The 27,964-nt window shown below is 35.2% G+C and overlaps 2 protein-coding genes across 4 annotated transcripts in view; one reads left to right on the top strand and one right to left on the bottom strand.

The window, feature by feature from the left end:
* Nucleotides 1–12,901, bottom strand: part of Nup62cl (nucleoporin 62 C-terminal like) — a 79,234-nt gene extending 66,333 nt beyond the window's left edge. For all 3 annotated transcript variants that reach the window (XM_026402658.2, XM_077793845.1, XM_077793846.1), the window contains exons 1-2: nucleotides 12,751–12,901; nucleotides 9,667–9,718 (exon numbers count right to left, since the gene is read on the bottom strand). In XM_026402658.2, the coding sequence (XP_026258443.1) occupies nucleotides 9,667–9,679 (13 nt within the window). In that variant the 5' untranslated portion in view covers nucleotides 9,680–9,718; nucleotides 12,751–12,901. The remainder of the gene's footprint in view (nucleotides 1–9,666; nucleotides 9,719–12,750) is intronic.
* Nucleotides 12,643–27,964, top strand: part of Dnaaf6 (dynein axonemal assembly factor 6) — a 40,437-nt gene continuing 25,115 nt past the window's right edge. Inside the window, exons 1-3 of the mRNA XM_026402661.1 lie at nucleotides 12,643–12,712; nucleotides 21,649–21,819; nucleotides 25,605–25,677. Coding sequence (XP_026258446.1) covers nucleotides 21,652–21,819; nucleotides 25,605–25,677 — 241 coding nt within the window. The 5' untranslated portion in view covers nucleotides 12,643–12,712; nucleotides 21,649–21,651. The remainder of the gene's footprint in view (nucleotides 12,713–21,648; nucleotides 21,820–25,604; nucleotides 25,678–27,964) is intronic.

Genomic DNA, 27,964 nt, shown 5'->3' with positions numbered 1-27,964 from the left:
GATAAAGGATATTTTTGTATTACTGAATCTGCATTCAGTGGGTCTCATCATTATTCACATCTTATTTTATATTCCTTAGTAAAATTTTATGGAATTCTTCATTTAAGTCATGCATATTTCTAAAAGTTTATTTCTAGGCATTTCATACTCTTGATTGAAATTGTTAATGGGACCTTTCTCCATTATGTTTCCCAACTACTATTGCTTAAATATAGAGAAGCTATTGATTTTTGTATTATTTATTTTGTAACTGGCTGTATTACTGAAACCTTCACTATCTCTAATTAAATTTGTACTTGATTTATGCCCATATTTTAAATGTTGATCATTTGTCTCAGAACTGGCATAATTTCAGGGCTTGACCTTAAATCACATATCCAGGGGTAACTAAGGAAGCGAATACCACTTAATATGATTTGCTGTTAAGTTAAATGAGTCTTACTCTAAAATAGAAAAGATTTAAAATATAAAATCTTATTTTCCTCTAGGACTAGACTAGGGCTTCTCAATATGGCACTACTGACCTTTTGGGCCAGATAATACTTTGATGCAGAGGACTATCTTATATATTATAGGATGTTCAACAGGATACCTGGGCTGTACCAAATACATGTAAGTAACACCTCCCCAGTCTTGATGACCCAAAATCTCTCCAGACATGGCCAAATATTTGCTGGGGAGAAAGAATGGGGGTACACAAAATTGCCTCCAGTAGACAACCACTAGAGAAAAAGTTTGATATCATGATTTCCTCTATTTAGTGATATAAGCACAACAAGAATACACAAATATAATAAATTGTTAAGCAAAGAAAATAGCCAAGATTTTTCTTAACATAATGGTTCGAAAAGGTGGACTTACCCTACAATTTGGAGAAGGCATGCTACTATAATGAAAGTAGTGATACTAGAACAATAAAAGACAGATAAATGGAACAAAATAAGAAGTCCAGAAACAGAGTCAAGTATATATAATAATTTGGTGTATGAGGGATAGAGTCATCAATAGGGAAATGATGTCGATTTAAGAAAATACAATAGTTCAACTCACTAGTAATTCAGCAAAATAACACTCTTAAAAATATAAGTCATAAAAAAGAATTTAGAATATTAAGGTGAAAGGCCCATGTAAATAAGCCCAGGACAAGGGCTCAGATGAATAAAAAAATGGCAATATAAAAATTAAAATCTTGGGCTGGGGATGTGGCTCAAGCAGTAGCACGCTTGCCTGGCATGCGTGCGGCCCAGGTTCGATCCTCAGCACCACATACAAACAAAGATGTTGTGTCCGCTGAAAACTAAAAAATAAACATTAAAAATTCTCTTTCTCTCTCTCTCTCTCTTTAAAAAATAAATAAAAATTAAAATCTTAACTCCATTTCCATGAAGATGCAGTACATGTATCTTTTTCCCTTTATCTTGCTAGATACAACTAAAACCCTTTAACATTATATACACAACAATCATAAGACGACCCTGAAAGGTAGAAAGGAGAAGGCAACCAACTAGGGATTTCAATACTAAAGAAAGAGAATCACATTGAGTGTTAGAAAATTTATCTCCAATGTGAAAGTGTTAAGTGGTAGAATCTTAAAGATGTGATTAGATCATGAAGGTGCTATCATGAATTTATTAACATCATGTTTATGGGAGTGGGTTCATTATGAAAGGGTGAATTTGCACCCTGCCTCTTGCCCACATGATACCTTCCGCCACTGAATGATACAGCATGAAGGCCCTGGTCAGATGTAGGCCCCTGGACTTCCCAGCCTTCAGAACTACTGGAAATGAATTCATTATAAGTTATGTAGTGTGGGCCAGGTGCAGTAGCACTCACCTATAATCTCAGCTACTTTGGAGGCTTGGGCAGGAGGATTGCAAATTTGAGGTCAGTCTGGACAACTTCATAAGAGCATGTTTCAAAATTTTTAAAAAATGAAAATAAAAAGGATTGAGTGTGTAGCTGAGTGGTAGAGCACTTACATAGCAAGTGGGTTTGATCCCAAGTACTCCAAAAAAATTACCCAGTCCCAGATATTCTGTTACAGCAGCACAAAATGGACTAAGGCAACTGGCAAATGCTTAAGCAACTTGCAGTACCTTCACACAAAGGTATGCAGCAATAAAAAGAAACAAAGGATTGATACACATAATAATCTGGGGATCTCCATAAAATTACACTGATTGAAAAAAATCATTCCCAAAAGATTATATAATGTATGGTTCATGCACATAACTTTGTGTTTATGTGTGTGTTGCTCTGGATCAAAATTATATATAACACTTTTGAAATGACAATTTTAGTAATGGAGATCAAATTAATGGTTGCCAGGTTAAAAAGTGGGTGGAACAGAAAAAAGTAGATGCTGCTATAAAAGGATAAAATGAAGGAGGGATCCTTGTAGTGACAGAGATTCTATATTTTGACTCTATAAATATTAATATCCTGGTAGTGATACTGTACTATAGTTATGCTAAACAATACCAGTAGAAAAACAGTCCAAAGGGTATGTGGGATCTCTCTGTATTATTTTTTACCTGTAAGACTATCTACAATTATGTCAAAATAAATTCTTAATTTAAAAGTTATAATATTTTAGATACTTATAAAACTCTAAAATAATGCTTATACAAATAAAGCATTGCAATTAAATATCAATGGAGAAAATATAAGCATCATATTAGAAATGTGAGCAAAGGACATAAAAAGGCAATCTCTCTCTCTCACACACACACATACACACACACACACTCACACACAAATATGGTTTATCAATTAAAAACTTGAATTCTGCCTTACTGCTAATCAAAAAATTTAAATGAAGATGATGAGCTGGGCATGGTAGCACTCGCCTATAGTCCCAGAGATTCGAGAGGCTGAGGCAGGAGAATCACAAGTTTGACGCCATTCTGAATACTTTAGTGAGACCCTTGACTATAATAAAAAAAAAAAAAGAGCTAGGGACATAGCTCAGTGGCAGAATACACCTGGATTCAGTTCCTAGTACTGAAACAGAAAAAAACAAAACCAGATTATGACAATGCTATTTTCACTGTTAAACCATCTACTTCAAGAACACACATAAAAAAGGGTAATATCCAACATATGCAACACTGCAGGGAAATGTATATTTTCATAAAACAACAATAAGAGCTAACACATATTAAGTGACCACTGCATACCAGAAAAGGTTCTAAGCATTTTACCTACATTAATTTAAGCACTGAGGAGTTAAATAACCTGCTCATAATCATAGAAGTAGTAAATGGCAAAGCCAAGACTCAAATATTTGTTTCACAGTTGCTTTTTAATATCAGGGCTTTGTGCATGTGAGGCAAGCACTCTACCAACTGAGCTATATTCCTAGCCCTATACTTCCTCTTTCTGACAGTCTAGCAGACTTTACATTAAACAACATACGTTTTTGTTTCAGACACAGAATCACACAAACAAGCATCTCTTTAATACAATTTCTAGGAATTTTTAAATGTATTTCATGACCCACGGCAAAATGCTTCAATATTTAAGTTATCCCTCTTAAAAAAGATTATTTAGCACTCAATTACAAGTTATTAGATAGCTATAACAGAATAGGGAACAATTCCAGAGGTAAGGCCTCAGCTTTCATATGGTCATCAGGTATTACTGAAAGACATGGATCCAAATAGATTTACTTAGAAGGCATTAGATTAGAAGAGTGCCTCCCTTAAAATTCTGAGATGCAAGAGGGGGAACTGTATAATCAAGATCAGTACCATAATCAATAGATGAAGATCTCTCTTGAGAAATTCTAAATAAGCAGCTTAATTTCCAGATGATATATATCCAAAATTCAATGTGTATTTCCTGTCTATGGCTCACATGAAATGACAGGAGACCACAGATCATAATTCAATGTCCTTTGTGCCTCAACTCCAAGATGACTACAATTTATAAGACTTTCTTGGGAATAAGTGGCATAATTTCAAATAATTGCTTAAGAAATGCCATAGTATTTCATCACCCTGTCTAAGCTCTAAATGGAAAATTTGTGTTTGAGACACAGTCCTTTTGTAGTCACTAAAAGAATCAGAAACTGTTTACTCTTACCCTAAGGCAAATCCAGTTCCTAGTGGGACAGGAGTTGATGCAACTGGTGTTCCAAAGCTGAATCCTGTAGTCTATTTTGCTGGAGCTGGATTATTGAATGAGAACAGGCTGATGGAATATGAAGATGTACAGTTGGGATGGAATCCCAAAATTAAACCTACCTATATCAGGTGTAGAGAAAGTAAACCCTGTGGTTGTAGTGGTGATGGTTGTCTCTGCAGAGTCAAAAGTGAACCTACCTGTAGGGGTACCAGTTTCTCCATAATTAAACCTGCTCATGACTCCAAACCCTAAAAGGGGGTAAGAGGAGTGGAAGAAAAAAAATTTAAGAGGTCTCAACGAAACCTCCAATTGAATATGACAAATGGAATCCACACTGGAATCACATACTGTCATTCCAAATTTCTAAAAAATACCAGTTAGAAATCATTTAATAAGGGGCTGAGGTTGTGGCTCAGCAGTAGAGCATTTGCTTAGTATGTCCGAGGCCCTGGGTTTGATCCTCAGCACCACATAAAATAAATAAATTAATTAAATAAAGGTATTGCATTCAACTACAACTAAAAAATAAATATTTTTAAAAAGAAATCATTTAATAAAAACATTTTTAATTGCAAAGCAAAGATTTTTCTAAAAAGAATTATCTAGCAGCTGGAGTCAAAGAAGAAGACCTGAAAGAGATATGTGCCCTAACACCTGAAAATAAAATGCTGAACCGAGTATGTTTAAAGCCACAGGGTAAAGCTGCTGGCTCTTCAATAAGCAGAAACTTAGTGAAGCTTACATCTGGGAAACATCTATAGGAGAGTGGAAAAGACTGGGGAGACATGTGGGAACCCCAAGCCAATGAAGAACATATGCAAAAATGGCCTGAATTCAATTTACCTTTGTGGTATGAAAACTTCAAGCTAAGATGTTAACATGAAAACTGGTTAGGAATTGATGAAACCTCCAGAGTCCAGGCAGGTTACCCATGATATCACTCAATAGAAATGTGTCCACTTCCTAGGTCACACTTGGTGAAAAAAAAAAAAAAGCCCCAAGAAGATAAACTTATAGACAAGAATGACAAAACATTTAAGCCATCTTTAGATACTAAAAATGAGAGAACTCTCTTCTAAGGAATTAGAGATAATAGAGTGATCTGAATGGCACATTAAAATGTTTAATATGTTTAAAGAACTCAAGATAAAAAACAGCACCCATAAAACAAATATGCAAATGTTAAAAAGAGTCAAGAAAAATCCAAGAAATGGATTTTAGTATTACAAATAAAGAGGCTTAGCATGTTTGTAATCCCAGCAACTCGGAGCCTGAGGCAGGAGAATCACAAGTTCAAGGCCAGCCTTGGCAACTTAAACTCTAAGCAACTTAGTAAGACCTTGTCTCAAAAAATAAGAAGGGATGGGGATGTACCTCAGCAGCACAGCACCCCTGAAATCAATGCCCAGTACTGAGGGAGGGGGAGAAAGAAAGAAAGAGGCTCAAGAAATAGACTTAAATAATAGGCTAGCCACAATTGAAAAGAAAAAAAAAATCAGTGAACTGTAAAGAGGAAACAGAAGAAACTGTCAGATCACAGGGCAGATAAAAGTATGGGAAAGAAAGAAAGAAAGAAGGAAGGAAGGAAGGAAGGAAGGAAGGAAGGAAGGAAGGAAGGAAGGAAGGAAGGAAGGAAGGGGAAAGAAGGAAGGAAGGAAGGAAGGGGAAAGAGATGGTCCAATATATATCAAGAAGGAATATAGAAGGAAAAATGGAATGGCAGAAACAATATTCAAAGGGTTTATAAGTGAATTTGCTAGAACTGAAAATAAGTTCTCAGATCAAAAAGGTCACCAAGTGCAAGCAAGCAACCCTTCACCACTACCAAACAAATATGCATTATCTCCTTACATACAATATATTTAAAAACTGGAATATTAAATATAGGGAAAAAATCTGAAAGTTATCAAAGACAAAAAAATACTTAATAAGTAGTAACAGCCAGACTGACATCAGTTTCTTCATTACCAACAATAAATCTTAGAAAACAATAGAAAAAATATCTTAAAGTGCTATGGGAAAAATCACTGTGAATTTATAACCCTATCCTAGTCAAGATTAATGGAATCGGATGTGCCCAAAATTAATATTTACACAATAGCTGGGAAAGGTAATTTTAAGTAATCAGTTTCAAAAATATTTCAACAAAGCTGAGTCTTATTATTTTGTGTACAACTAAGAAAGGAAGGGAAAAAATATCAACCTATCATAATTCCTTATCACTTAATTTTTTATGCTTTTCAAAATAGTTTTTTATTGTCAGCATAGGTTTTAATCAAACATGTATACATTTTAAAAAAGCATAAGCCAAGTAACTTGGTTAAGTTATCTCTAGACTTCATATTCCTAATCCATTTTTCAAATCCAATTTCTTGGATATCTCCTAAGTCACCAAGAACATGATTGAAGCAGCTTTTCTTTAAAAAAGAAAAAGAAAGTAATTTTTGCTATGTTCTTAAGCTGGTTTTGCAAATGTATAGGTAAGTCACCTTTTGTCTTCATTTCATCATATTGGTAACTAAATCTAATTACAACCTCCTCCATTCTCTTCCCCACAATTACCGGTTTCATGGAGTTGAAGGTGATTCCACATTGTCTCAGGGAATTTTCACCCCAGCTGTTCATCATACAAGTTTTGAGTGTGAACATTTTCATATCACTTATGCATGCAAGAACAATTATCATGTCATAGCTACCACCTAGCCAAAAGACACTATCAACTGGCAGACTCATTTCCATTTCAAAAATGTTAAAATATGAAATTTATGTATACCACTTAAAATTAATGAGAAATAATAACTTGAATAGTATTAGTATCATGGTTATAATAAAAAGCCTTTCCAAGAATAAGTCTAAAGTACAATACTGAATGTATTAGTTACAACATACTTATTTCTAAGTCATGTACACATCTTAAAGTTTTTAAAATGTGAGCTCCAAATGATGATTTCAAGTGTAGTAACTCAGTCCTGGAAGGTACAGACAGGGAAGCATACTGAGCAGAACAAAAGCACTTGTATTTAATTTTGTATTCCCAAATGCACCACCCTCCTGGGTTGCACATGTTATGTTTTTATAAATTATAATATTATATTACATGTCTCACATAACATTATATGCTTCTTTTCATCTCATTTAAATTTTAAACTGTTCATATTCTTGTTTGTTTTTTAAATCTATTTTGCTTAACCAGTTTCTGACAAAGGTGTTTTTAAAAGACTCACATTGTTATTATGAATGATCAATTTCTAATTATAATTATATTGTTCTGCTTTGTATATTTCAAGACTATGTTGTTGGGAGCATATATTGAAGTTCATGGTTGATAGTCTCTTGGTAGATTTTCTTCTATACACCAAAACAAAGTGCCTATTTATTATTAAATTGCCTTAAAGTATATTTTGTCTAACATTAATATTGCCTCATCATTTTTATTTTGGTTGGTATTTACCTAGTGTATCCTCTTCCAATCAACTTTTCTGTGTCATTTTAAGTGTAGTTTTTGTAAATAGCATACAGAACTGAAATTATTCAAACCAATATGACAAGTTTAACTTATTTGGTTTTAATGTGAATAATATAATAGGGTTTTTTTTCCATCTTACATTATGTTTTGTATTTGCCATACTCTATGCATTTTTTATCTTTTTTGCATATCTGGATTGATGGAATTTTCTTTATTCCCTTAATTTTCACCAGGTTTACAAGTTATATATTTTAATTATATTAATTTGTGTGAGTTCTCTTGAATTATTTAAGGATACAGGCATAAATTCATGTTCTTCTAACAAAGCCTGAAGTCAATTAGTATTCTCTATCCTTTTTAACAAACAGGATCTTAGTACACTTTAGCATTCCTCTGCATATCACTATCTTATTTAAAATTAGAAAACAGGCCTATACTCAAAATCTGTGGCTATCAGTAGAAAAGCTGTCTTTACCTTGTTGAGTTCTTCCTGTCAACCTCTAGTCCTCTTCTAGTAGCCTCTACTTATCCAAACAGCCTAACTATAGAATCTTAAAATTAACAAAACTATAGCTTTGCATGTTAAGCAAATCAAAACTACACTAAGATTTTATCCCACCTTCTCACTCTAGTCAGTTCTAATCATCAAGAACACAAATAACTGCTGGCAAGGATGTGGGGATAAATGTACACATATACATTGTTGGTGGGACTGCAAATTAGTACAACCACTTTGGAAAGGAATATGGAGATTCCTCAAAAGACTAGGAATAGAACCACCATATGACCCAGCTATCCCACTTCTTGGTATTTATCCAAAAGAACTTAAATCAGCACACTATAGTGATACATGCATAGCAATATGTACAGTAGCACAATCCACAATAGCCAAGTTATAGAACCAACCTGGGTGCCCACCAATAGATAAATAGATAAAGAAAAAGAAAATGTATTTGTGTGTGCATATATGTGTGTGTGTGAGTGTGTGTGTGTGTGTGTGTGTATGATGTATATTATATGATGTATATCATACCCACACAGAGAGTTTTACTCAGCTATAAAGAAGAATAAAAGCATAACATTTGCTGGTAAATAAATGGAACAGAAGAACATAATGCTAAGTGAAATAAACCAGTCTCAGAAAGTCAAGGATTGAATGTTTTCTCCCATATGCAGAAGCTAAAGAGAAAAAGAGAAATAAAAAGGGGGATCTCACAAGAAAAGAAGGGAAAACAGTAGAGTGGAAGCATGGGGACCAAGGGGGAAGAAAGGGGAAAAATGAGGAATGAAGTTGACCAAATTATATTAGGTGCAAGTATGACTATACTACAATGCATTCCAGTTTTGTATACAACTATAATATATCAATTAAAAAATAAACACATAACAGGCTGGGGTTACGGCTCAGTGGTAGAGCACTTGCCTAGCACATGTGAGAGGCTGGGTTCAATCCTCAGCCCCACATAAAAATAAATAAATAAAATAAAGGTATTGTGTCCAACTACAACTAAAAAAATATTTTTTTTAAAAAATAAATAAATAAACACATAAATGGAAGACCAATAGAGTAGAGGAAGGGGATTAGTGAAGGGCAGAGAAGGGGGTAGTATTTGAGATTGAAGTGGATAAAACTACATTAAATGCATTAATGAATATGTCAAAATGAACCTCACTGTTAGATATATCTATAATGCACTAAAAATAAATTTAAAAAAAATAGTATAGTCATACAATGGAATACTATATAGCAATAAAAATGGAATACTATATAGCAATAAAAATAGCTACTTGCATTTAAATCTCAAAACCAATATTGACCATAAAATGTTGCAGAAGAGTAAGTACAGTATGCCATTTATGTAAACCTTGGAGACACAAAAATATTACAAATCATTTATGGACCCATCTTAGTGAACTTATAAACACACACTGGAAAATATAAACTACATAAATACAATTATCACTGCAATAGGAAGGAAATGAGACTGGGAAGTGATATTAAGTAGTTGCTATAATGTTTTAGTTCTTAAAAAAAAACAAACAAACAAGGAACTGCAGGTGTAGCTCACTGGTAGAATCCATGCTTAGTATAAGTGAGGCCTTGGGTTCAATCACCAGCACCTAAAAAAAAAAAAAATCATCATCTAAGAAAAATATAGCAAATTTTTAATAGTTGTTAAATCTTTGGTGGGTGTTAAAATGGTCTCTGTGTTTTTTCTTTGAAGTATTTCATAATTTTTAAAAAGAGGAACTACTAGCCCAGCATGCCCAGCACAGTGGTGGTACAAGCCTATAATTCCAGCACTAGGGGGACTGAGGGTGGGGAGATTCCTGTTCAAGGCCAACCTCAGCAACTTATTGAGGCTTTAGTGAGACCCTGTCTCAAAATAAAAACTAAAAAGAGCTGGGGTTGTAGCTCAGTGGCAAAGCATCCCTGGGTTCAATCCCCAGTATCCCCCCCCCCGCATCGCCCCCCACACACAAAAAGGACTACTTACTGTTTGAAAATGACAGAAAGTAAGACAATATGTGTGCTTTGAAGAGGGAGATGTGCTAATATAGATCAATTATAACTTTTATTCTTCTAATCAATTTAATTGGCTGCTTTATAAAATATTTTATATTAAAAATTAATACACATTCATATAACCTTTGGAAAAGATAGTCAGAAAGAAATTTAATCAGTGTGAGTATTATTATGGCACTTGAATCTGCCTGGACCTGCTATGATTCATGCTTTTTTAAAAGTAAATCATGTCGAAAATGTCTATACTTATTAATGGAAAAAATACATTCAGCCTAACTCATATGTATAAAGAACACCACAGTTGATCACTGTTGCTCTAGCATACAGAAACTGGAAGGCCAAATTCAAACATAAGTGGGGCAAAAATTCCCAGTCCAGATCCAGATCCCTGGCCTACCTATTAGGCTTCCTCTTAACCCAGTGAATGGAAGACAAAAGTTATATAAAGGATTTTAAGTAATCAACACTTTGCGGCGTTATTTTTTATAACATGAAATAATTGGAAATAAATCATCTGTTGGTTTAGTTAGGCTGACTCACTCTGAAATATTAGGGTAATATTAATAATTCAAATTATAAAGACTATCAAACAGGAAAAAAATCCAGAACAGTATTAAATGAGCAACAACAACAAAAAAAAACTATATAAACAAGAAGCACAGTTATGTAAAAATATTGGTATATATGGATAAAAAAGGGAGGGGGACAGAACTACTATATTATCACAGTAGAGAAATGAGTGCAATTTTTTATCTTTAATTTCTTTCAATGCTGGTTTAATAAATCATTTCACCAGTGTTTTAAAAGACTTACTCTATATAATACAAAAGGATTACCTAAACTATATCTCTTTCTCGTAGCTATAAAAAGAAATTTTTAGCTGTACTTTTTATCTTTCAATTTTTTAAGGTTTGTTACGTTAAAAACAAACTAGCAGTTGGGTGCCAGCAGCCCCTGAGGCTGAGGCAGGAGGATCATGAGTTCAAAGCCAGCCTCAGCAAAAGCAAGGTGCTGAGCAACTCAGTGAGACCTTGTCTCTAAATAAAATACAAAACAAGGTCAGGGAAGTGGCTCAATACCTGGTACCCAAACAAACAAACAAACAAACTAGTAGCCAAATTCAGTTACCTCTGTTCTGAGTTGGAAAGTCAGAGAAACTTTCCCCACTTAATTTCTGCCTCTAGATCTGATCTGCTATCAAGGCAGAACAAGTCAAGACTTAATCAAGTGAGCTCTATTGGCTGAGATGCAATGACAGTGTGACCTGAGGCTTCACACTGAACATCTCTAATCTTTGTGTTATTCCCTAAGTGCATACAAAAGTTCAAAAACTAAATGTCTAAGGTCAATGTCTTGCAAACTGTGGATGACAATTCATTAAAATATAATGGAATGTGCCAGAGTATACTGCATGTAATAAGTACTGTTTTTGCAAAACAGTCGTCATTTCTATATAGTGTATATGTGTCCTGAAGCCACAACATAAAATTTATTTCTCACTGTGAATCATGGCCAAAAGGTATATGAAACACGGGCTGGGCACTTTAGACTTTAGAATAACGTGTATTGAAGCAGACTTAAACACACACACACACAAACACACACACACACACGAAAAAAGGATAGCATAACACATAACTTAAGTTCTACAAATATCTAGAGAATTAACAAAATGCAAGACACATAAACTATGATCACCCGCAGTAATAAAGGAATTTTGGTATAGGTAATTTGGCCAAAAAGCCAATAACTTTACTTTAGTGAATAACATTCAAACCCCCTTTTTTGTTTGTTTGTTTGTTTGTTTGCTCACCACAGACAACAATAAGCAGAATGGACAAATTACTCAAACTTCACCCTCACCTCTGCCAGATGGGGTGGAAGTTAAGAAAAGCATGGTATCAGAGAGAAGGGAAACAGTTTCAGTGCATTCTAGTCAAATTCCAATCCAAAATTCAACAGTTATCAAAAGCAACTAATCATGAAATTCATCCTGTCTCTCCTGGTTTGTAACATTCAAACAATGTGTTTTGAGCCCAATTATTAATCACAGACAGTTCAGGAAACTCCAAATAATTATTGTCCCATCCCTCCCTCCCCTTTGTTTAAAATTAAACCGCGCACTGCAGGGAAACTAGGGATACAACTCTACCCCTAAGTAAAGACACCCAAATTCCCAAGCAGTGACAAGAGGGAGGCAAGCTTGCGTTTCTCTGCTACAAGGCGGGAAAAGCAGGGCAGCCTGTCAGGCGATTTTTTCAGGATCTGGGACCACGCGCGGCTATTACTTGTGCGCCACAGGTGCCTCACGGCAGCCGAGCCAGTATTCCCCTGGGGCTTCAGGCCACGAAGGCTTGCCCAAGCAGAGAAAAAGTGCGACCTCACTTTACACAGACGCGCGTTGAGCCGCGATAGAAGAATGACACGTGTCTCTGTCAGAGGGAGGGGGCTGGGGGAACAAGGTTCAGAGCCAAGCAAATCCTTCTCAACTCCTGGCCCACCGACCCTACCCTTCTACTCCCGCTGCTACAGACGTGCGTGTGACTGAGTCCTCAGAACTGGAATTCACAGGGCAAAAAAGCTTCACGGTGAGAGAAGCCTACCCACGAAAGTCCTACAAACTTACCGTAGTAGCAGTCGCTGCTTTCTGTCCCGTCCGTAAAGTAAACGGGTTGGCCTCCGAGGCTGTGTAGCCACCAGAGGCAGACCCAGACCTACGCGAGCCGGAAACGAACGACTCTCTGGCTGAAGAGACGCTAACCGCTACTGAGGCTTAACTGGGGTCGACCTACTTAACTAGAAAGGGCGGCCATTGACCCGACCTGGACGCACCCGGATTGGCTGATTCTGGTATTGTTTTGAAGGAGACTCCTCTATGATTGGCCAGGGAGGTCAAGCGGGAAGGCCCGAGGTGGTGGTGTGCGGAAGGGGGAGGGGGGAGCGGGGGGGGGGGGAACGGGTAACCAAGTTGTTACCCAGGCAACTGAGAGACGCAGAGCTCTCCGCTATTTTCGGGGCCTAGCCAGCGACCTGAAAACTGACCCAGGTGAGGAAATCCGAACCTCAAGAGGGGGAAAAACAGGGTCCTCAGATGCTGTGACTATCAGGGAGAACTGTAGATACTTGAGACTCTAAGAAATAACTGAAAAAGCCACAAGTTGCACAAAGTAGAGGTGAACCGTTTCCTCAATCCCTCAGTCTTAGGCACTAGAAGCAGGGTGCTTCTTTAACAAAACTCAGTCTCTCGGAATGTGAGAGACGTGGAAGTAACATACAAGGTATGGGTGCTGGTCGACTGACTATCAGAAAGCCAAAATAAACATCTGAAGACTTTCCAATTAGCTACCTCAGCTTTCACACACTTAGCTGTTCTCCCTTCCCCTCAGGTTGGCTAAATGGAGGGTGTAAATCCTGTTTCTTATAGGTAGATCCATGTGCTCCAAGTGGAGCAGCTGCAGTCTGGGTTGGGATGTGTGGGGAGAGGGGGCGTGGATAACACTGTTAAGACCTAAAAACGTGAACCTTGCCACTTGCTGCGTGAACAATGACCTGTGTGCGAGAATTTTGGTGCTGTGGCCTCAGAGTTCCAACTGAACTTGGTCAAACCGGATGAGGAGAAGGGAGCCGTTAGATTCGCACTTAGTGAGAGGGAGTGTGGTGTGCCAAAACTACTTGTTCCTACAAAACCTGCTATTCGCCAAGGGCTGATTTGAGGGAGTAAGTATTCTATGTCGTTTGACTATTCCTTTCAAAAAGAGGGGAATTTGATTTTTAAAAAAAAAAAATGAACCTGAGTCAGAGGAGGGAACTGAGTTTGGCCTGGAGACAGGGGGATTGTTTCTCCTAAGAGCCTACTCTTGTGATAGTGGTTCAGAACACAAACGACAGAAAACGAAGCCAGGACTGTTGAGGAGAAAATTTCAAAGCTCTAAAAAGAAAACTTGCCCTCTTTTTTCCTTAATATTATTTCTTTTACTTACACGCCTTTATTTTTTACTTATTTACTTTGAGGTTGTCCTGAGATTTGAACCTGGGGCCTAACAAGAAGTGGTAGGTGAGCACTTTTCCACTGAGCCACAACCGCAGACCAAAAATTTGCTATCTTAATCTCCATTTAGACCTAAATGGAGCCAGGCACCTGGTGAGTGCCTTTAATCCCAGCAGCTCTGGAGGCTGAGGCAGGAAGGTTGTGAGTTCAAAGCCAGCCTCGGGGATTTAGCACGGCCCTAAGCAAGACCCTGTCTGTAAATAAAATATTTAAAAGACCTGGGGTTGGGGGTCAGTGGTTAACCGCTTCTGGGTTCAATTCCCAGTACCCCTCCCCCCAAAAGAGATACAAGAATATAAGACTTGAGAGAAACAAGGAGAAAAATGAATGCCAAGTGTATTCTCTGAAATATACTACACATCTGTTGGTAAGTCTGAGGGAATTCTATAGAAACTAAGGATTCTCATCTCCACATAAAAACACACTTTTAAGCGGGGCTGGAGGCACACATCTGTAATCCCACAGGCTGAGGAGGATGACCTGGGAGGATCTGAGTTGAGAACCAACCATCGCAATATACAAGGCCCAAAGCAATTTAGTCAGTCCCTGTCTCAAAATAAAACATAAAAAGGTCTGGGGATGTGGCTCACTGGTTAAATGCCCCAGGGGTTCAATCACCTGTACAAAAAAAAAAGGCTGGGGTTGGGGCTCAGTGGTACAGTGCTTGACTAGCATCTGTGAGGCACTGGGTTCTATCCTCAGTACCACATAAAAATAAATAAAATAAAGGTATTCTGTCCATCTACAACTAAAATTAAAAAAAAAAAAACACACCGCACATTTCAAAGCTGGGCATGGTGGCACTCAGGAGGTTGAATTGGGAAGGATTGTTTAATTAATTATGTTCCTGCATCTAATATATAGGACACTTAAAAATATAAATTGATGACACCAAGCGGAGTAGCACATGCCTGTAAACTAAGCAACTCCAGAAGCTGAGGCAGGAAGATGGAAAGTTCAAGGTCAGCCTAAACAACATAGTGAGACCCTCAGAAAAATAAAAATTAAAAAGGGCTGAGGTTGTATCTCAGTGGTAGACCACTCCTGAGTTCAATCCCCAGTGCTGAAGAAACATCGACCAAAAAAACAATTGGAATGATATAGATTCCTTATGGCCAAAATAAAGAACAGAGAAAATGTTAAAAGAGGTTAATTGTTTGTGTTTATAAAAGATTCCAGGCACTTTCAAAAATCAATCTTCCATTTTGGATAGAGAGAAGTGATGGGAGGGGAGGGGAGGGGGAGGGGGTTAGGAAGGGCAGCAGAATAAAATAGACATTATGATTGCTGTATGTATATAGGTGACTGTATGACCAATGTGATTCTGCAATCTGTACAATCAGAAAAATGAGAAATTATACCCCAATGATTCAAATGTATGAATTGCCAAGATCATTGTAATGTCATGTGTAGCTAATAAAAAAAAAAAAAGAAATGAAAAGAGCAAAAAAAAAATCAATCTTCCATTAAATGTGTGACAAAAGCTTGGTTAAGTTTCCACAGCTACTTATGAGTTGGTTTATTTGACAGTAGGAAAAGTAGAAACCTAAAAGGAAACTGTTATTGGGTTTTGTAAAAGACTCAAAATGAATGTTTTTGTGAGTTGGACCCACAGCTTAGTGTATACTAAACTACACCTCCAGCCTCAAATGAACTATTTTAATTTGAAGGGAATTACTGATGAATATAGTTTTCAAAACATGTGAAAAGAAGAATGAAAACAGGATTTGAGGGTATAGCTTAGTGGTAGAGTTCTTGTCTAGCAGGTGCCACATCCTAGGTTTTGTCCTCAGCACAATGAAAAAAAAAAAAAAAAAAAAGCAATTAACCAGCAAGCCAGTATGTTATAATTTAATTCACACAGAGGCAGAGATGATGTTTACTTTTGTGTTCCCAGAAGAATTTGAATGCATAAATTGCTAAATAAGTCATTATATAAATAAAGTTGCAGAAGAAATGCCCAATTTATTTAGAGAATAAATGGATCTTGAATACTTTGATGTCATTCAGTTATAATTATAATTCAGTCAGAATTTGGTTGTTATTTTTTAACCTATTAAGTAAATTCCAAAAGGATGCTATTTGATGAGTTTTTATTATCCTGATTTTATTTACCATATGTACTTGAATTAATAAAATATCACTTTAAAATAATCTATAATTTAGCATCTTAATTTAATTTAGACATTAAAATCAATGAGGTTTTTTTTTTTTGTTTTTTTTTTTTGTTTTTTTGTTTTTGGTGCCAGGGATTAAACCCAGGGGCACTTAAACACTGAGCCACATCCCCAGGCCTTTTAATTTAATTTTACTTTATTTTTATCTTATTTTATTGTATTTTGAGACAGGATCTCGCTAAGTTGTTCAGAGCCTCTCTAAAGTGCTGAGTTTGGCTTTGAATTGCAATGCTCCTACCTCAGCCACTAGAGTAGCTAGCATTATACACCCTACATCTCTTTTTCTTTTTTGATATTAGGGATTGAACCCGAGGTCATTTTACCACTCGGCTACATCCACAGTACATTTGAATTTTTTATTTTGAAACAGGGTTTCACTGAATTGCCAAGGCTGGCCCTGAATTTGTAATCCACCTGCCTCAGCCTCCTGAGTCACTGAGATTATAGGCATGTACCAGAAAGTCATCCTTATTGTTACTATGGACAGACACAAACAAAACAGCATGATCTCAACCTCACAACTGAACTGACTTGATCCAAAAGTTACTGATACCACTTCGATTCCATGGGTCTGAAGCCATCCTGATTCAGCTTTGTTAATACCTAACTGGCTCTAGTGTTCTGTTAATGAGCTGGTTCTGCAGTATCTGTTTTTAAGCCAGTTGTGGCTACTACCAAGATAGATCTCCCAACTACTTTTATCTGTGAGGACCCTAAAAGCTCAGATTGATGTGGGAAAAACAAAGGCTTTGCCTGGACAATGATTTCCTTGGCATTGGCTTAACAAAATAAGAGAAAGAAAAACACAGGGCCTAAAATTTCTTCCTTCCTTCCTTCTTTTCTTTCTTTGTTTTGGTTGGACCCAGGGATGTTTCACCACTGAACTACATCACCAGTCCTATTTATTTATTTGTGATGCTGACAATCAAACCCAAGGCTTCACGCATGCTAAGCAAGTCCCCAACCCTTATTTTTTTTTATTTTGATACAGGGTCTCACTAAAGTTGCCCAGGGTCTCACTAAGGTTGCTGAGACGGCTGACTTCAAACTTATGATCCTGCTGCCTCAACCTCCTGAGTTGCTAGGATTAGAGGCATGTACCACCACATCCAGCAGAAAATTTACTTTTTAAATAACAAAATATCAAATAAAATATTTAGTTCTGTATTTTGGTTTTATTGAAACTCTTACTTAAAATTTTCTCTAAAGTTTTTCTTGGCCTATTTAAGTGACAATGCCACAAACACAAGCAGTGTGGCTCCAGAATCTTTTTCTATCACTACACTATACTATACAAGTAGAAGAATATACTCCAAAGTACAAAGGCAGGAAATTATAGGGTATATTTAATAAACTGTTCAGTTTTTGACAGAATAGAGAACAAATATAAGAGAATAATAGGAGGGAAGGGTTTAGAATATGAGACTGGAGCTATATCGTAAAGGGTCATGATTGCGAGACTCAAGGTGAACTTATGTATTTCAAACTTACAAATAATTCATCAAAAGGCATATTCTCTTGTTTTTAAAAATATCATCTATTTGTGTAAAATGAACTTTAACTCATTAAGTCCTAAGTTTTCAATTCTCAGAACATCACAAGTTTAAAATATAATTTTGGTTTGTTAAACTTATGGAAGATCCAGTAAATCTTAATTTCCATTCAATTTATAATTTTTCCCCAATTCATGTAATTGTTTTTCTCTTTTGACATCTTGAACTATTTAATTAGTACATACAAAATATCTGTGATTCTTTTGTTTCTCAAAATACAACAAACTTGTCATAACTTATTATTGTGTTTACAGATTATTCTATATGATGTAGTAAAAATAATTCTTGCTAAAGTGCTAATTTTGTTATTATATTTCTGCTCTAATTTAGCTAGAGTGGTAGTCTATGTCATTTTATGCCAGCATAATTGAGAAATCCAACTGTGGCTCAGTTCATAATACGCTTGAAATATATAAAGTATTAGTAAGAATTATTGTGAATGATTTGTTTAAGAAATCCAAATACATACTTCCTAAGGAGTGGTATCCCTTTTGAAGTAGTCACTTTGGGAGGCTACTCTACTTATTCTAATGACGTTGCTATTGCTCAAATTACTTTTGAAACTACTCTTTTAGAATTGCCTTGAGGCCTGTAGCACATTGTTTTGAATATCCTCAGAGAAGCAAATCTTCATATTTTGAAAGTAGATGTGATATCTAGATATATGTACAAATCACTTGGAGACAAATCTGATGTATAATCAAACTGAATGATACCATAATGATACCTGTTTTCTTAGTAAAAAAAAATAGAGAGATATGAACAATTTCAGAAGAAAAGGAAAATTCCAAAATATTTTAAGCATTGATAGCATAATTTACGTCAATGTATAACCTTCCAAGGTGACTATTTTCAAATACCAAATTCATATGAATCTAATCATGCTTTGTTCAGTATTCATAAACTGCTGACTGTGTACCAGCTCTAGTTATTGAAGATTTTCAGCCTACAGTTATAGCCTCCCACTGTCCACACTGCCCTGTCTCTCACTAAATGAGAACTCAGGGTCAAAGTTTCTTCCCAACTAACTCATAGGTATTTTCAATTAATCTGTCTCTCCTAAATCCTACATCTAGTGCACCCATTGAACACACAGCCTTTCTTCATAATCTCCACTGTGGGTACCTAGGTAATACCACAAGCCTGACATATGCCTGGCTTTTTTCTTTTCCTATGGGAACCTTCATCTAGCTGCCCACTCCCCAACAATTCTCAGAAGTAGACCCTATATTCAATATTTCCACCAATGAGACAGGGTCCTACTTCACGATAAATACATCTCCTTGTAACCATGACTATTCTACCTTTCTGCCCTAAAGCACTGCTCATGTCCAGAAACTCCTGCTGCCATGTATCTGCCAAGCAGATAAAATCATACGAATAGCTATTCTGAGTGTTACCTCAGACACTGTATTTGGAATTTATGATGGCTTTTCTTCTGAGTTAGCTTTACTGGTACCAGTTTATTCTCCTCTCACCAGTTAGTCTACCATTGAACTCTCACAAGCCTCATGATCAAGTATCTGTGGGTTTTAGCAGTAGGGCCAGAAAATAATTTTTATGTAGCTTTTCATATTTTAGCAAACTCTTTCACCTAAATTGTGTAATTCAACCATCACAATAGTTCTATAAAGTAAGTAATGCTGGAATAATAAACAATTTCTGCTATATTTGTTCTTCAACATCTCATTGTACATGTCAAAATACTAATTATAACTGATATCTGAAGGCACTATTCCCTTTCATTGTCAGAGGTAGAGAATATTTCAATAAACTTTTTGCCTTTAATATTAGGTAAATATTTAATGAACACAATCAACTTAGAATTTTAAAATATAAACAGGATCCTCTTTGTTTAATTTAATATGTGTCAATTATTCATTACCATAGCGGACTGCCAGACCATACTGAGAAAGAAAATTGTTTTATCACCTTTTATTTCACCTTTTCCAATTTAATGAGTTTCCAATGTAATGAGTTTTATCATTAACTTATTCTACATCATTATTGGAAATCATATTCATGCCCAGCAAAATTAAACTTTTAAAGAATTAATATGTTGAGTCTGACTATGTGCCAGGCACAATCCTAGCTATTTTACATGCATTAAGCTACTTAATCCTTATAACAACTGTAAGAGATAGACACTATTATTATCCCCACTTTTCAGATAAAGGAGTTTAGGTATAAAGAGCTTAAATAATGTGCTAAGGTCACAAAGGTAAGAAGTAAATGATAGATACAAATCCAGGCAGCATAACCCCAGGACCTTTACTCTTAATCTTTGTGATATATTGCCTGTATGCTAGAGGTGTGGGGCAATTTAATATTTGTTTCATCCTTGACATCTCCAATAGATATTAAGGAAAGTTTTATATTTAACAAAGAAAGTCAAAATAAAAGTAAAACATAACAATAAAACAGAAGATCTGTCAAACACCATCTACATGCAGATTGATTATGACAGGAGACTATACCAGCATACACTTAGGAATCTCTTTGTATTACCTTTCTAGGCACAATACAAAAATTTAATGGATCATTTTAATAAAAGCATTAAAGAAATGTTTTCTGAGATTAATTTTATAAAATGATGTTTTAAAAATATCAGCAGAAATGTAGAAAGATTCCTATTGTGGCTATGCCCAAATCACTAACAATAGGCCCAATTCTGCAGTCTTTTTTCAGGTTATTCATTATAGTCTGACACCTCTGAGATTTTTAAAGATCCTGAATATCCCTACTCTAAAAATAACTACAGAGATTATTTAAAATACTGATGTCAGAATTTTAAATATTTGTAATTTTATTGTTTATATTTTAATGTGTTATTTCCAAAATGTTCCACACCAGACATATGTAGTATTGGTGTTAAAATCATAAAAACAATTGTGTGTTAACTTTCACTACAGTAAATGAAACAACCTGTTAGAGATCTCAAATGGAAATATAATGCTAGGTATCACTAGGGTTAATTAAGAATTGAAATAGTAGTCATGGTGGTGCACACCTATAATCCCAGCCAGGGAGCCTGAGGCAGAAAGATCCCAAGTCAGAGACCAGATTGGGAATTCAGTGAGACCCTGTCTCAAAATTTTAAAGAGGGATGACTGGTGGCAGAGCTCAGTGATAGAACCCTTGCCTGTCTTGTGTAAAGCTCTGGATTCCATTCCTAGCATGACCCCCAAAAATAATAATAATAAGGAACTGAAATAAAGCAGATAGGAACAGGCTCATCTGAGGCAAAAGTGTGAACTAAATAAAGGTTATCTGGCATATCCCGGAAGCAACAGCTTTTTTTCCCATTCCCTAAATGGAATATGTAGCCTAAATAGCATACATGAAACAGATATAGTCTAAAAATGTATGTTCTCAAGTAATGGTATATAACCTGTAAGAATCTGCATCTTTATCCAACTTCCTGAGTAATTCTTTTTTTTTTTTTTTTGAGGTGATTCTGATTCTGAAGCACACTAAAACCTGAGAACCAGTATGGTAGGTGAAGTGCTTGTTAGATTGAATACGAAGTTTTAGTAAAGCAGGCTGAAAGCTTGAGTTTACTTGCTGCCCCAGGTCTGTGAGTTAGCAAAATACATGTATCTATCTGAAGTAGATTACAAATATTTTCAAATAAGAGACAATGGAGTGACCCAGTGAAAGAAGGGAGATATGACAATAAAAAAATCTTTATGTCTTAAATAAAACAGAAAAGTAAAATATTTACTTCTGATTATCTTGTTCTTTAGAATATGGAATCTGAAAATATGGAATCTGAAAATACAGAAACTGAAAATATGGAAACAGAAAATATTGAATCTGAAAATATGGAAATTGAGACTATTTCTTCAATTTCTACTCTGGAAGCCCTCTCCAATCTACTTTATCCTGAAGAAGAGGATGATTTCGACTTTGGACAGGTGGTCATATACTTATAGATCAATTAGTTCCGTTCAGTGAAGTTGTGGAGCTGTATTTAAACAACTTGTTCCCACCTTGCTGTGGGAGCAAAGCTGTGTCATCTGATACATTCACAGGAGGATGCAAGGCTGATTATGCATGAGAGTATAACCTCTAGTACATTTCTAGCAAACATAATTATATTTTTCTAAACCACCTGAACACTGAATAGGAAAATAGTTCTGTAACTATGGTAGCAATAGCCACGTTTGTCATTTATATTTATGGTCAAAGAATGCTTGACAACCATTGCAGAGTGGTAGCTAGGACTATTTTTGCCTAGACAGTATTTCTATAAAACAAGTATTTTTCAATTATACAGTATTAATTGGACCCCCAAGTGCCAGTTCTTTGATTTTTAAAAATTTGTGTAAATATGAAAACAGAACAAGATATTTTGAGCCAAATAATAGGACAAACTTGTTTGGGCCTACTAAGGTCAACTTCCTAGTACATGTCTGAATTAGCTGTATAGCATTTGGGTTCAGGACAGATAAGATCATTGAGCCTTGCAACAGCAAGATGGGCTTCACTGGGAAAGAGAAGGGTTCCCTGAACTGAGCTTTGGCAACCCCAAGGTTACTGCCATTATTTCCACAATAACCGAAACAAAAAAAAAAAAAATCTGTCCTCCATTCTCCACTTCTCAAATGTCAGTGAACCTTGGTTATCAGACTGTTTATGATAAGACAAATTTTAGGGCAGAAATCTCATAATGTAATAGAATATGTCAATTTACATAAAACAATTTAATGAGTTTTTTAATTATTGTGACTATGAATAAATCATCTTCCATGAACATACATATCAGTTTACTCCTCCAAAAATTCCTTTTGGCCATTGTGTGGAAAAGCAAGTATATTCTGAATAGGATATAAATTCAATGAGTCAGACATAGAATTGAGCGTTCGCCCTCAAGGAAGAGCTTAGGTGGAACAGGGTAGAATTAAATAAGTCATGAAATGGAAATAAAATAGCCACATTTGTCATTTATATTTGTAGACAGGGAAACTGAGTTATCTTGGAACCAGAAAGTTTTAGTAAATGAAAAGTCTCAGTAGATCCTAGCAAAGAAATACTAGTGTGAAACACACACATATACACAAGTACACACACATATATACAACAAATATACAGGAGAAAAAGGAAAAAGGAGCAATATATCAATATATCAAGTTCATTTCTGATACCTTGAAATAGCAGAATAATAATTTTCTGAAGCTTAAATCTTGAGAAAGGGTTATGCAATATTTAATAAGTATATCAAATATTTTAGAGACAGTGATCTTGAAATATAGTAAAATGGAACTTATAATTGGAATAGAGATAAGGATATACCCTGGTTACAAAGCCTTTTCCCTTTGGTGTTTATGTCTTAGTGATGTTTATTTGCATATAGAGGTATTTCTAGGAGAAAAGATGTTTATGAGAACAGAGAGACTGTAACATCATTTTACCAAATTGTACAATTTATAAAGGAAAATTACTATAATAATGTATGATTCTGTATATCTGGGTTATAAGCAATTTTGAGATAATTGGTCATTCAGACACCACAGTACAGATATCATTAGAGTGTATAGAATTAGAGTATCAGAACAGTAGGAGAATAATTAATGTTTCTAATGAACTATTAAATTTTCCAGGAAAGAAACTGTCTTTCATTTTTTAACATGTATTAATCTGGGGAACTGTGAAATGATTACAAGAGTGATATGTTTTTGAAAATATACTCTCTGAAAACAGCAAGAGAACCATTGCATGCACATTGGTTCATTTATACTATCCCTCTTCTAAATGAATTGTTAAGAGTCAGGGAGATTGGTAAGAGAGTATGTGTGTTGTTTTTCAAACTCCTGAGGAGATTTTAAGGCCTGTGAGAAATCAGGTTCACTACTCTTCACAGACATTATGACAAGGATGTTCAAACTCTCTTATATATTGCACAGTGGCATGAATTGAAATAATAAATTGCTCAGATAATTGGCTATAGATTCATGATAAAGACTCAAAGGATGGGCTGGGGATGTGGCTCAAGTGGTAGCGTGCTCGCCTGGCATGTGTGCGGCCCGGGTTCGATCCTCAGCACCACATACAATAAAGATGTTGTGTCCCCCGAAAACTAAATAGAAGTAAATATTAAAATTCTCTTTCTCTCTCTCTCTCTTTAAAAAAAAAGACTCAAAGGATGTCCTTATAGAAAACAATTTCCAGGTGGTTTTTAATGTTTTTATTTTCTCATTCCATATTTTCACTTGTAATTTTTATTTTTAATCATTTATTTTCATTGTTAATAAATCATGACGCCCCCTATGTTCTGACATTCTGGTCTAATCATCACTTTCCATGAGGAGCATACCAATTTTTTTCAGGAATGTTCAAGGTTTTATTTCTACTGATTTTAATTTTCTGTGGAAGGAGGCACTCAACAAAACAAGAGATCCTCATGTTCCAAGAAATGCTTTGCCCTGATTGACTATTAGTATTCTGATGATTAATAATTTAATAAAGGTACTACACATTTATATGACCTTAGTGATTAAAAAGAAGAAAAAAATTACCCAGAATACTGTCTTGGGATTTTCACATAAAAATGTCAGTAATGCCTTAACGGCAGACATTGCAGTTTTGAATCTTCTTTTTGAAAAAGAATACTTACTGTCTCAGAAACTGTTGAGATGTTACAGATTAATTTCTGATTTATAACTGTTGGAATAGTTTAGCATAATAAAGACCCAGTTGAACTTTTCTTATGAGCTTTCAAGGAAAGACAAACTCCCCTTGCCCAAACAGGACATTCTAACTTTTGAACATGTATAAAATCTTAGGAGATGAGAGCAGGGGCCTGAGAAAGGAGAACTAGAGGTGCTAGTTTTCAGGACCCACGGAGATAAGAATATTTGACAATGGAGTGAATTAGAGCTATAGACCCTGAAATCAGCAAGAACAATTAGTAAGAAGTTGGAACTTTCTTGAAATACCAAAGAATCCCTGACAGGCCAATGAGGTGGTTACCATTATATTGATGTTATAATACTTGAAAAAATGAAGACTGTTCTTGTTCTGGAGTCAGGGTCAGTTCTCTTGTAGTATAAAAGCTTGTGCAGAAGATGGCAAAATAAAAATGTATGCACAATAATGTGGATCAGCATGTATTTGACAATATTCATTTGGGGGTTGCTGTATAAATCCACTAGTTCAGTGTCATGAGGTGGTGGGAAGAGGAAACATTTCATACTCATAGAGGAAAACAGTGAAAGTTGTCAAGGTTTTTGAATGGGTCTTTGGAAGTCTGAATATTTAACCTCTAGTTACTTCTTAGTTTTTATTTCTATAAAACTTTCCTACATTTCTATCCCCCATCTTCCTACAATGATACAGTGCCCAAATCCAAAAGTGTCAATGCTTTTCTACTAACACTTGGTTCTAACCTTCATGAAGATGAATGTGGCTCATTCCCCTATCCCCAGGGATGGATGGTACACTGAACCTAGAACTGGGGATTTAGTCTGACCAAAAATCAATTCTGCCCCAGAGTCAATTAAACTGAATACTTTTTGAAAGGACTAGGAAAACACATTCAAAATAATACTTGGTATTTGTCTCTCTATTGTATAACAGTGGTGAATAATTAAACTGGAAAGTTCTATGAGCTTTTTAGATGGAAACCTTATTAGATTTAAAGTATTACTAGTCATATAGTTATACTAGTAGTATAGAATGTTGGATTTTTTTTCTTTCCCAGTCAAACTGTTCATCTACTATTGGAGCCATGGGTCCTGGAAATATTGGACCACCAAAATCAGAAGAGCTCAATGGTAAGTTATTTAATAAAGCAGTATAGATCAATATAATCAATATAAATACTTGGTAGTAGAATTAAATGGAGAGTAATACCAAAATTAGCATTTATTAAGATGACCTAACCAACAATGTATTTCATAGTTAAAAATTGCTATGAGTGTAAATTTTAAGTGTTCTCACCTCAAATATAAGTGTATGAGGGCTGGGGTTGTGGCTCAGTGGTAGAACACTTGCCTAGCATATGTGAGGCACTGGGTTCAATTCTCAGCACCACATATAAGTAAATGAAAAAAATAAAGTTCCATCAATATCTAAAAAAGTATTTTTTAAAAGTATATGAGGTAATGTATATGCTATTTGGCCTGGTTTAACCATTACACAATGTTTACATGCTTCAAAACATTATGCTGTACATGACCAGTATATAAAATTTTTATTTGTCAATATAAAAAAAATATTTTTAAAAAAGAAGCTGGGAGTGGTGCCACACCTATAATCCCAGCCTCAGCAACTCAGCAAGGCACTAAACAAAACAGTAAGACCCTGTGACTAAATAAAATACAAAAAAGGGCTGGAGTTATAGCTCAGTGGTTAAATGCTCCTGGGTTCAATCCCCAGTACCAAAAAAAAAAAATAGATAAAGAAATAATCATGGAAATGATGAATAGCCATTTACACATAAAAATTCTGTGATATTGTTTTTACTCTACTGTGGCAGGAAGCAGTTTTCCTAATAATGCAAAATCATTACCTTGAATTATCCACACTGACATATTTACTGACATGTGACTAAGAAAGTCATGTATGATTAGATAATCATTTTAATGTTTTAGGGTCTCTTTCCCAAGTTGCTTAGCTTCTTCACCTTCTATTCTTCCATATCCTGGCAATTTCACACAATTCCCTTATTAATTCATTCAATAAATATTTATGAGAGCCTATTATGTGCCAGGCAGTATGATCATCTCAGAGACTGTGATCAATACCAATATCAAAATAGTCCCTGCTTTGTTTGAGCTAATAGGCTTTTGGAGAAAACAATAAAACAAGTTACCACACAATTTTATCTTACATTGATACTTGTGAATTAAAGTTCATGGAATTATTTTAAAAATCACAGGTCCAGGGTTTGGGGAGGTAGCTCAGTGGCAGAGCATTTGCCTAGCATGTAGAAGTCCTGGGTTCCATCCCTAGTCCTTCAAAAAAACAACAATAATAATAATAATCATGGGTCCAAAAACTAGAATAAAGACATTTTGTAATGTTTTCCTAGCATTTTGGTGTATACATTTTCACAGAATTGAGCTTTTCTCAAATCTTTAAAAATATAGGAAACTCTAGGGGCTGGGGTTGTGGCTCAGTGGTAGAGCACTTGTCTAGCATGTGCGAAGCCCCAGGTTCAATCCTCAGTACCACATAAAAATAAATAAATAAATAAAATAAAGGTTTTGTATCCAACTACAACTAAAAAAATATAGGAAACTCTAATTCTGTTGGTGATGATCACAGTTACCAGAAAATGGACAGAGAGAGGAAGTGAATTCATTCATTAATCTAATTGTGAAAGATATTATCTGAAAAAATGCTTAAAATAATGGCTAAAATAAGGTCTGAGGATGTTTAAAATTTTCAGTTATTATTCAAGAGGCAGTTTGCCTTAGAGATGGTTACTACATGGCAGAGTAGTTCAAATCCAGATGTACTTCTGTGTTGTCTATTATTTCTGATAATGTAAGTCTAATACTCTCTAAATTTTGAGGACAATGAGTCACATGTAAAATGTTTTATATAAATTTGACCATGCTAGATAGAAGCACATAATTTAAAAAGAATTGGCAGAATTGAAAACCTGGCAATCAAGTGAATTTCTGGGAATACTTGAAAGGACTCTGTGCTGCACCTAATGCATGTTCCCACTGATGCCACAATAGAACAAATGTAAGCTGGATTTTTGCATACCTACTGGAGCCTGTCTACTTTAAAAATATTTTAAAGATGACATAGAAAATCAAAAGTTCTGCATGAAGGATAAGAAGTGATATATTTTCTTTAAAGCTCATATATATGTGAGGAAAATACTGGATTAAAAAATGATCCTCATACCACTGCTTTAAGTTTCCTTAATTGATATTATTTTTAAAGTAATGTCACATTTGCATAGAAAAGGTATTCAAGTGTTTTATGTAGTAAAACACAATACTAGGCTCACATTTCTATCTAAATAAGATTGATCATATGTTTGATTTTTATCTTTTATATATGTATATAAATATTTTACATGTGATCCTGTTTGTTTCTGAA

Source organism: Urocitellus parryii, chromosome X, assembly GCF_045843805.1.
Source record: "Urocitellus parryii isolate mUroPar1 chromosome X, mUroPar1.hap1, whole genome shotgun sequence".
In the NCBI taxonomy this organism is placed as follows: Eukaryota; Metazoa; Chordata; class Mammalia; order Rodentia; family Sciuridae; genus Urocitellus; species Urocitellus parryii.
The sequence above is the reverse complement of the archived record's forward strand: the minus strand, read 5'-3'. Positions and strand labels throughout refer to the sequence as shown.